This window comes from Anolis carolinensis, chromosome 6 (assembly GCF_035594765.1).
Source record: "Anolis carolinensis isolate JA03-04 chromosome 6, rAnoCar3.1.pri, whole genome shotgun sequence".
Lineage (NCBI taxonomy): Eukaryota > Metazoa > Chordata > Lepidosauria > Squamata > Dactyloidae > Anolis > Anolis carolinensis.
Window position 1 is genome coordinate 83,468,706 of NC_085846.1, and position 14,803 is coordinate 83,483,508.

Here is a 14,803-nt window from a genome sequence, read left to right on the forward strand (position 1 = left end):
ATCTAAAAAAGGAACTTTTCCAAGCTCTAGGCCTTTCTGATCTCTGCTCTGTGTCTGACAACTTCAGTCTAAAATTATTTTGTCCTCACGCTATGCTCATAAAAGTTTTATTGATGTGCAGTAATGTTTTATGACAGAAAACTGTAAGGGATTATCACATTTATCATGCTTTATCAGGTTTTTCCTTATTCAGCAATTTATCTTCCTATTGAATTCCAAAATATACAACAGCAGAGCTCTGGATTTATGATGTTTTGTATAATGATGACATACGGTCTCTGCCATTCTGTCATAATTTTTGAATATTTATTTTCACAGTCTTTACAATTTCACAGTGATTTACTTGTGTAGCCTCACTAATACGGCCTCTTTCAGATGGTCACGATACATATGGAAACTGCGTTGGATTTGCCTGCTCACATCTGACACATTTTACACTCACAGGGCACTTCTAATTTCTTGGTAGTTCATATTTAATGCAAGAGTACTTTCCTTAATCAGTTGCTTATGTGCGTTCTTTGAATAGCCTGTGTTCCTATAGTACGAACCATGTGTTTTTTCTGGATTCTTTATAATGCTATAAATACTACCATCCTGAACAAGGAGGAGTTAATTTGTAAATACAGTAATTACTACATAGCATTACTACACATGGAACTACTTTTTCTGTCAAATTTGTTGTATAACATGATATTTTGGTGCTTAATTTGTATAATGATTACGTAATTTGATGTTTAATCGGCTTTTCCTGAATCCCTTCTTATTATCCAACATAGTCACTTATCCAACGTTCTGCTGGCCTGTTTATGTTGGATAAGTGAGACTCTACTGTATATTGATAATCTTATATTATCTGCTTAGAACTGGATTATATGAGGCCCCTTCTTCACAGCTGTATAAAATGCACTCTGAAGTGGATTATATGGCAGTGTGGAGTCAAGATAATCCAGTGCAAAGCAGATAATATAAGATTATAAATGGGTAATATAGCTGTGTGGAAGGGCCTTGAGTCTACACTGCCATATAATCCAGTGCAAATTAGATAATCTGTGGAAGAGGCCTAAGTGAGGCCTAACTCTGCCTGTCCCCTGGGCTGAGTGGGTTGCTAGGAGACCAAGCCTTCTAACTGGCAGCAATTGGATAAAAATAATTATTCCTCTCCCTCTAATTAGGACTTTATTTTTCTTTTCTTTTTGTTGTATTAACCTAGAGGCGTGGATGATGGGTTGTGTTGTCAAATTTCGAGGTTGGGGGCCTGTAGTTTTGTTGTTTTGTCGGTTACCGGGATTCCATCACTCTTTTATATATATAGAAGATAAATACTACCATCCTGAACAAGGAGAAGTTACTTTTTGAAGACTGCTCATAAAAAGATACTGTGGGATTCTACTGGTTGTCCAAGAAAGCAACTTCTAAGCTGTGCCACAGTATCTACGGTTTTCCATATGTGTTATGTCAATTGTGACTTACAACCTTGGAATGAGCAGTACCCTTTTTAGAACCAAAGAACTGTAATCACACAAACTGGATTAAGAAAAATAGGGATACTCTTCTATTGGCTGCTGTTGTCACACATACGAGGGTGAGTCAAAAATGATCTGCACTCTGGCTGTGAAATATATTTTAATCAACTTTCAGATCATTTTTGACATAATCTCCCTGCTTTTCAATACACTTTGTCCATCTGTCAACAAGCTTTCATATTCCCTTATTAAATATGTTTTAGGCTGAGCTTCATCTTCGTAGGGCTCTTTTCAGGGGACTAAACAAGTGATAGGCTGATCAGGCAAGAAGATGAGGACTATAGGAAGGATGCTTTAGCATACCAAAACAAGGTTTTTGTAAAGTGTTAAAAATATGGGCAGTGGTGTGCGGATATGCGTTGTCATGCCACAATACAATGCCCTTGGATAGTAGTCTGCAGTGTTTTGCCCGAATTTTAGGCTTCAGATCTTCAGTATAATGAGCACTGTTGATTGATTTGCTTTTCACTGTACACTGCCTTTCTTTCATGCAACAATCAGAAAAGATTGTTAAGAAAGTGGTTTGCAGACATTTAGAAACGAATGTGGTCATTGGACTGGATGGCCCATGATGTCTCTTCCAACTCTATGATTTTATGATTCTATGAAAGCCCTTAGCTAAAAACAAATAAACATTTTCTCTTAGTACTGAAATTTGGTTATCCGTGCTTTAGTTACCCAGCACTGAGAGATCTGGGTGAAAAGATCTTTGTGGGATGGTGACGTTTTTCCCAAGGTGAAGGTCTCTGGTCTAAGTGCCCTATCCTTTTGCCTGTAATTCCTGAATCTACCTTTAATGACTGAATGAATACAGGAGTTTAAGAGGAGAATGTAGGCATGGAAACTAACTTGAAAACTTGGAACATTATTATATATTATTGCCCTTGAAACCAGAGTTAATTTATTGGTGTCACCAATATCTTTTCTCTCCATTATTCACAAGCAACTCTTGTTAGCAGAGGCAAAGAAGTCCCTTGCCAGGGTCTCATTACTCTTGGGAAAAGCTTTGATTTGCATTATTCTTTTTCTTGCTGTGCGTTTTGCCTTGGTCTCTGAGGGTTTTTAGTATGCTAACAACTCCATTAACGACTGCTTTCTTCTTTCCCATTCAGTAACACAGAGGGTGATCATTTGTGTGTGTCCTTACAGACTTCTTCACTTCTTAAAATACTTTTTTTTCAGTTGCCCTGTTTGTTCTTTGCCTTCTCTTTTAAAGATGCCCTCAATTTAGTCAGAAGTTGTGGGAATGTTGAATAGTTATATTTAAATTCTGAACATGAGTTGTGAAGAGGACTTTGATAGTTAACATTTCTCTGTCCACTTGACATTTATTCCGAAATGGTGTGTTGTTATCCCCATGCGGATTTCATTACAGTTTTGCAAGAGTGTTATGGATAGAGTTTAGGGAATCACTGAACCCTCTCTCCTCTCACATATTTTAGCATTGCAGGCATTACAAAGTTGGCTCTAATGGCATCAATCTGTTTTCCAAACAACTAGCATGGAACCAGGTTCTTAAAGGGGTGGTTGAACTCTGTTAAATCACTGAGCTGCTGAACTTGCTGGCTGAAAGGTCAGAGGTTTGAATCCAGGGAGTGGGGTGAGCTCCCGCAGTTAGCCCCAGCTTCTGCTAACCTAGAAATTTGAAAACATGCAAATGCGAGTAGATCAATAGGTACCGCTCCAGCAAAAAGGTAACAGCATTCCATGCAGTCATGCCAGCCAGATGACCTTGGAGGTGTCTACGGACAACGCCGGCTCTTCAGCTTAGAAATGGTGATGAGCATCAACCCCTAGAGTTGGACTTAATATCAAGAGAAAACCTTACCTTACCTTTATGCAGAACTTGAAGGAGATGGATTACAACTGCCAACATTTCCCAACCATTTTGGCCATGCTGCCTAAGGGGACAATGGAAACTGTAGTTTGAAAAATTAACTTCTCCTCTCTCTAGTAAATCATAAAGTGGATTAATGGTGATGATGCTCCCCTTCCCTCTTGATGATTATAAAAATAATAACAATATTAATAGTAATTCTTACTGTCCCCCCTCCCTAAAGTTCAAGTCAGGGTACAAGATAGAATTAAAAAGCAATAGATAACTAGAAACACACAAAACCATTTTAAAACACATAAATTAAAAACACATAAACCCATTATTAAAACAGTTGCACATTAAATCATCCGTGTCTATAAAATGTCAGTTTAAAGGTTGTTAGCTAAAATCGACTAGGTAGACGTGCCAGAAGAGATCGTTCTTTAATGCTCTTTAAAATTCAGACAGCATGTTTAGTTGTCAAATCTCTTCTAGTAGGTCATTCCCCAGTCTCGAAGCAGCTGATGAAAAGGTCCTTATAGGAGATAATATCATACACTGTGAAAGGGCCTATCATTTAGTGTCTATTTTCTTAAGATTCCACAGAACATTTTCTAAAAGCCAGGTATTTCTTCCCTCAAAGCCTTTTCCAAGCAGCTTGTTAGAAAAGTGAAGCAACCAACTATTTCTGTGTTAATAGACAGAGGCTGACATCCAGAGCTTGCTAACTTGGAGTTGTGCACTTATTTTATAAAGCAACACAGTTTTCAGGGTCTCATTCTCCTGCCTTTGTGTATGGATGGAATAAAAAGGAAAACAATTGCTGTTAACAAGTGACCTTTCCAGATGTATGAAAGGATGTGTGCTCTAAGATGTGCTCATTTCAAGGATCTTTGAATCGCAGCAGCGAGTTTGTTCTTGTCAATTATTTCCTTTATTGTCACTCATGTCAGCTCTGTTTTCCCTGGGGAATTTCATTTGACACATAAGAGTCAAAATTACACACAGTGATTGCTCTTTGGGGAATAGCTTGTTTGCAAAAGTTATTTAATTATGCAGTGATATGAATTCTAAGAAGGGATTAACTAGATTGTGCAAACTTAATCAAACAACAGAGGAGAATGAAATATAACTCAATGGACCAGATTTTGATAGAACAGGAACTAACTTGAAAAGTTTGGAAAAGAGGACTAGGAAAAAATGTGGTGACACATGCCCAATACAGATCTAAGTGGACTAAACTTTAATTCCTAAGGAAAATGCAAGTCAGGGATCTGAACCAATAACAGATTTTACAGTTTGTGAAAGGAGCAAAGAAGTGGAGGAGAAATCAAGATGAGAAAAACTCTTCAACTGGGCAGAACTCAAAGGATGGACTTGTTACAAAATCACCAAGACAAAGGAGACAAACAGATTTGTTTTTGCATCTAAATTCAGTGCTTTCACATATGTTTCCAGTGCCTTTTGTGCAGCCGCCTACACCCTGATAAGCCTTAAAGATTCAACATAAGGCTGATAGAGAAACAAAACAAGGCACGGAGGAATAAGAACAGCAGATACTAGCAATGACATCAGTTTTCTTGGCCATGGAAAATCTTGGACAATGACTTCAGATTGTTGGTGTGACTGTATAAACAGATAGCAGTGTGAATGATTAGATACAACTGTTGTACTTTTTCATATCTGTAGATCTGGTTTTGTTGACTAGTATAAAATGATAAAATAGGTTATCTCATGATAATCTTTTTTTTTTTCAAAAACTAGAGATACCTAGAGGAGCCTCCGATGGCTCAGTGTGTTAAAGCGCTGAGCTGCTGAACTTGCAGACTGAAAGGTCCCAGGTTCAAACCCGGGGAGCGGAGTGAGCGCCTGCTATTAGCTCCAGCTTCTGCCAACCTAGCAGTTCGAAAACATGCAAATGTGAGTAGATCAATAGGTACTGCTCCGGCGGGATGGTAACGGCGCTCCATGCAGTCATGCTGGCCACATGACCTTGGAGGAGTCTATAGACAACGCCGGCTCTTTGGCTTAGAAATGGAGATGAGCACCAACCCCCAGAGTCGGACACAACTGGACTTAATGTCAGGGGAAACATTTACCTTTACCTAGAGATACCTATGCTAAGTGTTCACGTATGTCTTCGTAAAAAAAACTGGCTGAAAGCATTGTGTTTTATGTTTCTGCCTAACTCCAATTTATAATCCATCTCTCTTGACAATAAAGCTGCTTAAGGCACTGCATACTATTAAAATATACATACTGTATATATTTGGTAGATATTTATGTAGACCAGCACACTTTTTTATGCTTCAGAATTCAAATGTACATTAGATAAGCTAATATGTAATCTACTATCATCTGATCCGCAGAGTTTTCCCGGTTCACTTAATTGTAACCTTTCTCATTGACAGAATTCTGCCTGCTTCATGAGCAACAGGGCGGCTTTGAAAAAGAGAGTGCAGAAGAAAGATCTTTTCCATCGGTAGCCTTCAGGGATAGTCTCTTCCCCCATATTCTAGATGCTGTCGATAATGAAAAACAGCCTGATCCTGAAAGCCTTATCCCCAGTGATGCTTCACTAAGCATTTTGACCAAAGGTAGGAAAGCACAAGTCTTAACTTTTTATTTGTATTATTATTATTAATAATACATTTTTATTACATTTTTATTCATTTTGTTACAGAAAACCATTTCTACAATTCATGTAGTTGTTTCTTCTCCTTTCCTCATTAGGAAAGCACAAGTCTTAACAAATACAGCGGGGGGGGGGGGGTGTTGTTTATTGTAATGATATAATTTGAAAATAACTTAATAATAAAAATATGGGTATGCTACTGGATAGTGGGTGGGTCGGGCTGATTACACAACAAAAAACAATCTTGATGTTTAGACCTGTTCCTGGATTTATCTGAGGTCCTGATTCAAAAAATTGCATTGGATAGATTGCATCAGCTCTACTTTCTTCTTATCGGCGAGCAGATGAAGACTGCATATATGGCATATGTTCTGTATCTCAAAACCTAGAACTGATAGGGCAAAACTGGTCCCATTTTTGGAATAGGCAAGTCAAATACAGTAGAGTCTCACTTATCCAACATTCACTTACCAACGTTCTGGATTATCCAATGCATTTTTGTAGTCAATGTTTTCAATACATCGTGATCTTTTGGTGCTAAATTCATAAATACAGTAATTACTACATAGCATTACTGCGTATTGAACTACTTTTTCTGTCAAATTTGTTGTATAACATGATGTTTTGGTGCTTAATTTGTAAAATCATAACCTAATTTGATGTTTAATAGACTTTTCCTTGATCCCTCCTTATTATCCAACATATTCGCTTATCCAACATTCTGCCGGCCCGTTTATGTTGGATAAGTGAGACTCTACTGTATACCCAGAAACAGGGCTAACATTTGAGCCAACAAAATGTGTGTTGGCCAGTGTGGTGGGGAAAGAGGATTGTCTGAACCTTGCTGATCAAATCATCATGGGGAGTGAAGCTTAAACCTGTCCTCCTCGGTTTTTAATGCAGGATATTTCAGATGTTATTGGATGTTATCTAGTGCTTATCAGCCGTAGTCAGACATATTTATTTATTGTGTCAGAAGCAACTTGAGAACATACTGCAAGTCGCTTCTGGTGTGAGAGAATTGGCCGTCTACAGAGACATTGCTAAGGGGACTCCCGGATGTGTTAACTGGGAAGCTTTTCTCATGTCCCTGCAAGCTAGAACTGACAGGTGGGAGTTCACTCTGTTTCACATATTCAAACCAGCAACCTTTCAGGTCAGCAACCCAACCTTCAGGTCAGCAGCTCAGCCTGCACAAGGGTTTAACCCTTTGCGCCACCACGGCTCCTAGCCAGACATATGCAATGATGGAAGTAGTTGGAGGGCCGCAGCTTCTCCACTCTTGCCAAGTTCTGAACCTGAAAACTACAGCACAAATAAAGATGAGAAGGTTTTGGTACTATCTGAGTAGCAAGCTTTGTACCTAGGCTTCAACCTGTTTGCTAGAGAGGAAGACCACCTTCCTTCTCTCTGTTCTGCTTGACAACCTTTTACCTACTCCTCTTACTTGCTATATTTCTCATTCTCTCGGACACTTTAAAAAAATCCAAGCCGATGCGCAATAAAACCCAGTGCTCCCAAGTTTCTCCATGGTCACTGTCTTCCATGGCTATTGTAGACCTATCTGTGCCTTAAGGATATGCTTTCACCTGCTCTTCTCATATCACTATCCCCTATCATATTACCTGATAAACTTTGTCTTTCTGCTCGTCTGAAAAGGCAGGCCTGTGATGGCTGTCATAAAAGTTTGTGCATACCCAGCCTTCATCAAGAGAGTACAGGCAGTCCCTGAGTTACAAACATCCGACTTACAAATGACTCCTAGTTAAGAATAGGGGTGAGACAATAGGAAGTGAGACAAATCTACTGCTAGGAAGGGAAATTAATTCCTGGAAAAGTTATCATGGGGAAAAAGGCCTGGGCTGTGGCGCAGGCTGGAGAGCAAACCAGCTGCAACCAGCTGCAATGAATCACTCTGCCCAGGAGGTCATGAGTTCAAGGCCCGCTCGGAGCTATGTTTGCCTTGTCTTTGTTCTATGTTAAAAGGCATTGAATGTTTGCCTATATGTGTAATGTGATCCGCCCTGAGTCCCCTTCGGGGTGAGAAGGGCGGAATATAAATGCTGTAAATAAATAAATAATAAATAAATAAAAGTGTCTCAACTGAAGCTTTCTCACCAATCCTTTTTTCCACAATAAGCCAAATTTTTCATACAAATTCAATTTATGAACAAACCTATAGACCCTATCTTGCTTGTAACTTGGGGACTGCCTCTACACAACAAAATGTGCATTTTTGGTGTGCTTTGTGAGTTGCTTTAGGAAACCCTTTACTTTGAAGCTGTCCCTGTTTTATGATTTGTTAGTTGGTACAAAGTGGCCAAGAGACCGGATGGAGAAAATATCATTGCCATTTTGGCCTTATTCTGTGGTGTTTAATGTTGATGGTGAGATCATGGAAAGGATCATGGAAAGGTAAAGATTGAAAACTCCTGGCTTGTTTGAACAGGCATTTACTGGGGTTGCTTAACTGATCCATAAATATCTCATCCCCTGAGATAGAACGAGCGCATGATCCATTCTGATTGAATTCTCCTCCTCCAAGCCTCCATTAAATCCCTTAAATTGGTTTTACAGGAGAGTATGTGAAACATTTGTGCTCTTCTTTTGGAGGCCGGGAATAAATCATATAAAATTGGGTTTAATGTCAGCTGTCAGTTAAGTTTACACACTCCTTTTTCTTCTTTGTGTCAGTATTGGCTTTGGGCTCTCCAAAACATGGAAGAGAAAGGGGCCGTTTTTAACTCACCTCCATGTTTTTGGAATGCTTGCTTGTGTCTATGTTTTCTTTTGGAGCAGTTGCTTTTACAAGGCACAATACCGACCTTGACCCTAAAAACCTGTGAAATTACGTAATATCAAGATTCAGTGTTTCTGAAATGTGTACCTTTTGTTCTACTTGGAAGGTACATGGTCTCTTGCCACGAATATAATTATGAACTATTTTGGTTGCAGTGCATTCCTGCCAGTTTTTTCAAATTAATAATGTTTTTCGACTGCATGCATGGAATAGCAATTCCTGAGAGCATTTGTTGCACAGCATGGACACATTTTCTTAATTAAATTTCTCAGCAGAGGCATACTAAGCATCTTGACCCACAGGCTCTTGTTTTTCCTGAATGAATGCTGTGTTCAAGAAACAGTGGAGAGCAATATATATACAGAATTATCTACCTGGACAGAATCTGGAATTTGTAGTCGAAAAGTAACATTTCTGAGCTCTGGAAAATCTCAATTTTGCAATAATGGAAATATTTATTTGCTTCTTTATTTTGTTGAAATAGCAAAATGGCTGCAAGGTAGAACTATACCACTTTGTATGGGTAAATTAGAAGTATGTTTATTGAAATACTCATGTGACTGGCTCTCCTTCCATATTACATGAGTATCTTCTTAATATATGCCCAACTGCATCCTAATTGCACTTGAACCAAATCTGAAGCTTTGCTTTTTCCATTCAGTCACATGGTACTCTATATTTTTTCTTCGAAATGAATATCACCCAGATGTGTGTATCATGGACTTTGAAAAAGTGCACCCAAAGATGCATGTTGCATTGCATTTCAGTTTGTGCAGTCTTAAATACAGTAGAGTCTCACTTATCCAAGCTAAATGGGCCGGCAGAAACTTGGATAAGCGAATATCTTGGATAATAAGGAGGGATTAAGGAAAAGCCTATTAAACATCAAATTAGGTTATGATTTTACAAATTAAGCACCAAAACATCTTGTTTTACAACAAATTTGACACAAAAAGCAGTTCAATACACAGTAATGTTATGTTGTAATTACTGTATTTACGAATTTAGCACCAAAATATCATGATATATTGAAAACATTGACTACAAAAATAGCTTGGATAATCCAGAAACTTGGATAAGCGAGGCTTGGATAAGTGAGACTCTACTGTAGTAAATGTAGTAAAAATAGAAATGGCATGGGATGGTTTTAGACTGCGCCAAGGTTTATTTTACAGGAAATAGTACATCTATAATGTTGTGGTTTGGAATTATATTTAAGTAAATTGCTCTAAGTAAATTACTTCATGACTTGAATCATGGTTGATTAATTGCTGACAGCAACTTCCACCTTGGAAATGCTGTTGGCATGATTTCTATCCATTTGACTTATCCTTTTTGTCTTTAAAAGATGTCTTACACATAAAGACCCAATTTCAGCCTTTTGTGAAGCTTTCGGAGGAAAACCAGGAAGCCTTATACCGAATACTCTGTGAACTTCTGCTTCGTGAAGAAGTTGTAACTCAATTGGAGGATGTGGTAATTTTTACTCCATACATATGTACATACTTTATTTCTTTATTTACCTGCCCTTCTCAACCCCGAAGGGGACTCAGAGCGGTTTCACATATCCTTCAAGTAGACTCATTAAAATTACTAGAGGTAGTTATTCTTCAAGTAGGTTAAAGTTTTCCCTTGACATTAAGTCTGGTCCTGGGGGTTAGTCCTCATCTCAATTCTGGGGGTTAGTCCTCATCTCAGTTTCTAAGCCAAAGAGCCGGCGTTGTCTGTAGACATCTCCATAGCCAGCATGACTGCATGGAGCACCATTACCTTCCTGCTGTAGCGGTACCTATTGATCTACTCACGTTTTGCATGTTTTCAAACTGCTAGTTTGGCCTAACTGCAGGAGCTCACCTCGCTCCCTAGATTCAAACTGCTGACCTTTCAGCCAGCAAGTTCAGCAGCTCAGCGGTTTAAGCTGCTGCACCACCGGAGCATTTAAGTTAGGCATAAACAGAAGCAATCGTCTTGATTTATAAGCCAAGAAGATTGCTTCTGATTGAAAGGTAAAGGTAAAGGTAAAGGTTTTCCCTTGATATTAAGTCCAGTTGTGTCCAACTCTGAGAGTTCGTGCTCATCTCCATTTCTAAGCCAAAGAGCGGGTGTTGTCCGTAGACACCTCCAAGGTCATGTGGCCAGAATGACTGGATGGAGCGCCGTTACTTCTGATTATGCTTAGCTTAAATCCCACCTATTTCATTGGTTCTGCTCGAAGAATGACTACCTCTAGCCCCATCGCACTGTGTGTATTCTCTTTTGTTTTACAGCTGGACAATATATGTTCTACAGACAATCCAGAACTTAAAGTCATGCCGGACTTAAAGCCTCCAGAAGAACCTACTATAGAAGAGTTCTTACAACTTTTAGGAATCGGTTTGCTCAAGAAAGAGTTGATGCAGAAAGTTCCTCCACTCCAGAATAAGGAACTCCTCTTAGCTGCTCACTTCCTCCTCAGTGCTGTGGCAGGTACAGAATGAGAAATTACCATCTATCTTGTTAAGGTCAGCCTTTGCACACAGCTTGCTTTGCTCTTTGATGCTGGTATTTATCAGAGGACAGAAGCAGATTGTTTCATTTACATAGAGCCTTGTTCAGTAGACTGTTGAACAGTTTATCAGTCTGGCTGAGACATCAATGAAAGCACAAGGTGCTGCATAGTTTCAGCATATAAACTGTAGCATTGTGCTGAAAATCACTCCTCCCCAACTAGCACTGAATGGAGGCTTTCTCCCTCATATTTATAGGGTGATTACTATTCTCATTGTGTACTGAGCTCATTTGTCATTGCTAGCGGAGAGGCGCATCAATGGTTCAAGCTTTCACGTGAGGCTTCTGGCATAATTTGCAGTATTTTTGGAGTGCAAATGTCATCTGCACAATAAACATGGCATGATGTTATTGAAGTTAGAAGGTCATTGAATTACCAAAGGAAAAGGAGGATGGTTAGAAACTTAAAGTTGAAATTTTGTGAAATTTTGCAGAGGATGTTTCCATCCTTTCAACTCACCCTTGTACATCTCCCTCCATTTTTTACTCTCTTAATGGATTTCATTATTGTTCTAGTCTAACTCAACCACATATGTTTCCTTGACCCTCTTCCCTCCTCAGTTGGTGTAAGGCGCAAATGTTTGTTTTTAGCTATAGGCTTTTATGAATGTTGTTCCTTTTTTGTAATCCACCTTCAATCTCAGCCTTGGAGAAATCTGGTGAATGCTTCAGTCCAGTGGTTCTCAACCTGTGGGTTCCCAGGTGTTTTGGCCTACAATTCCCAAAAATCCCAGCTGTTAGGATTTCTGGGAGTTGAAGGCCAAAACATCTGAGAAGCCACAGGTTGAGAACCACTGCTTCAATCAATGACATCCCCAGTGTAAATAGACCTTAGGTAGTCCTCCCCTGCTCTCTCATTGCCAAAGGTCTTGGAGAGTCACATAGTTGTAGACATTTCCGGTCTTGGTTGCAACAATGGTCCTCTTGGGCATAAAGCAGCTTCAGCCATCTTCCTGTCACTTCCTTCAACAAGACTCACCTCTGTCTGAACTTACCATATCTCCTGCATTCAAACATTACACTACTTCACCCATTCCTATAGCCATCTTTTGACCCATGGTTCAATCTAATAGCTGTTGCTTTTGAACACAAGGAGCATACAATGTGCTTCTAGCTCACTCAACTTACTTTCTTCTTATTAATTCCTTCAGTCTCAATTCTGCCCTCGACCTTTCACTGAAATGGCTCTTGAAAAGATCAGTTTATCTTCCCTGTCAAATCCAAAGATCTGTCTTCACCCCTTTTGACCCTTCTGCCCAGTTGATTATTCTGCTTTTTCATCATTCATTTTGTGCCTTCTTTTTCTATCATCAGTCTGGCTGCCTTATTGTTCTTTGAGCAAGATCATTTTTATTTGTTATTTTCTGTTCTTCCTAAATGTCCTTGCTTTTATTTATTCTATTTCATTTTTATTTTGTGGCCAGCCCAGACTATTTTTAATCTTTGTTTTCAGGACCAGAGACAGGCTATTTCATTTTTTTATTTATTTTGGCCAAGGATAAGTTCAACCTATTTAATATTTCTTTTAGGGTCACCCTACTTTACTTCATTTTAGTTCAGGGTTAGGACCTAGGCCAGCCTACTGCATTGGAGTCTACAAGCTTGCTCTTTTCACTAGTAAAGCAAAGGTGGTCCCGCTCTATCCTTCGAAAAGATGTTGTACCTCTCGTTTCTTTTCCACAGAACTCTCTGATTATGCCCTTGTCCTTCTACGCGCCTGTTGTGATCTTCAGGTTCTCCGTATACTGTGTCGCTTGGTAAGTTCTTTCCATATGAGTATCCTGAATGACATCGCAGCTGGTTTTTTGGCATTGTGTGGCCTTGCCAGAGCCTTCTCCAGCTGCATTGCAGACTTTGTACTGGGTTTATTTTATTTTCATTTCATTTCTCCTTCCAAGGAGATCAGGTTGGCATTAGAGTGGGGCCCGAATCTGTTTTATCTGTTTCTTTCGTGATTTTGTACCATTCCGTCCATTCGGATGGCATGGAAAGGTACAACCCCCTCTGGGATGAAAGAAGCAGGGAAACGAAAGAAAAAGGGGAATGGTAGCCATTTGGTTGGTTGATTTTCGGCACTTGGCTGTAGGCTCTGGCTGGCAGGGCCTACAGCCAAACACCGGGTGCTTGAAGTTGGTAAGCCTGGCTCACAGGGCCATTGAGGGCTTGGTGCTCGACTGTAGGCTTTGTGAGCTGGGCCTACGAGCCATCAAGCGCTCGATGGCTCATAGGCCCGACTTGCAGGGCCTACAGTAGAGCGCTTGATAGCTCATAGGCGCAGCTCGCAGGGCCTGTAGCCAAGCACTGGGTCTGCTTGGCTGTAGGCCCTGGCGCTTTTCCACCCAAGGCCTAAAAAATCTTTGTTTTTTTCAGACCTTGGAAGGAAAAGCACATTCATATAGGCACCCGTTTCCGTAAGTAGCAGACAGAAATGGAAACGGAGTCATATGAATGGTACAAATAGAAACGGGCAGTGATTCCATAGAAATGCACAAGACTAATTGGCATGCAATGGTCTTTTAATCTGATTTTATTTGTATAGCCTTGTGAGCCAATCTGAACTGAAAACTAGTTACTGAATTTTTTTTCCAGTTAGCCTTACTGCCGAATGCGTTCCATCTCCCAAGTCGAGTATACATCTTAGGGATAAATTTTGTGTCACTGCTTAAAAGGTCTCTAGAAAGGAACCTTCATAGCTGTACTAATGTCTTTAATTTTTCTTTCTTTCTGTCTCCTTGCTTAGCCCGATATGGCCTCGAGGGATGGCACACTGACACTTGAAGACCCAATGCTGGCTCCACTCGCCGATGCAGGGAAGTTCTGGCTAGTGCAAAGGCTGTTTGCTTTATCAAACATTAACCTTGAAATGACAGAGTCTTCCATCAGAGCTGTAACCACTAAGAAACCCAGATTTTTCCCTATCATTCTTTATATAGCATTGTATGGACTTTGTGCATTAGGCAGTAAAACAACTCAGGCTTGAAGGTAGTAGCTTGGATGGTTTAATAGCAGAACTGACTGTGTTATTTAATACCTGTGTTCAAAATAGAGTTGCATTAGACTGATTTGCATCAATGACATGGCAGCATCTGCAAATAAGCAGTATTGTTGATGCATGGTAGGTTGAAAATGGACAGTTGTGGAGAGGCAACATCATGCAAGGGTACTTCATAAAGTGAGAGAGAGAAATTGCTTTATTAACTAGAGTTTGTATGTGCTAGAGTTTTGTGAACCTGAACAACACACTAGAAATAAGTTCTGGATCCAGCTATTTCACTTTCCTGCCTTGGGGAGAGGATGACAGCTCTGTTTCTGAGCACATGCTTTGAATGCAAAATGTTCTAATGTTGAATTCTTGGCATTGCTGGTCAAGCTGGGAAAGACTCCAGGCTGAACTCGTGAAAAGCCTTTACTCTAACGATATCCCTTTTAGTAGCTCCATGTTTTTCCAAGTATCATGCAATAAACTGAGTAATATTATCCAA

General features: G+C 39.7%; 1 protein-coding gene across 4 annotated transcripts in view; it reads left to right on the top strand.

The window, feature by feature from the left end:
- gsdme (gasdermin E) overlaps positions 1-14,803 on the top strand; it is a 37,470-nt gene extending 22,667 nt beyond the window's left edge. For all 4 annotated transcript variants that reach the window (XM_003222029.4, XM_008112665.3, XM_062957732.1 and 1 more), the window contains 5 exons: positions 5,751-5,936; positions 10,123-10,250; positions 11,042-11,240; positions 13,005-13,078; positions 14,062-14,803. In XM_003222029.4, coding sequence (XP_003222077.1) covers positions 5,751-5,936; positions 10,123-10,250; positions 11,042-11,240; positions 13,005-13,078; positions 14,062-14,301 — 827 coding nt within the window. In that variant the 3' untranslated portion in view covers positions 14,302-14,803. The remainder of the gene's footprint in view (positions 1-5,750; positions 5,937-10,122; positions 10,251-11,041; positions 11,241-13,004; positions 13,079-14,061) is intronic.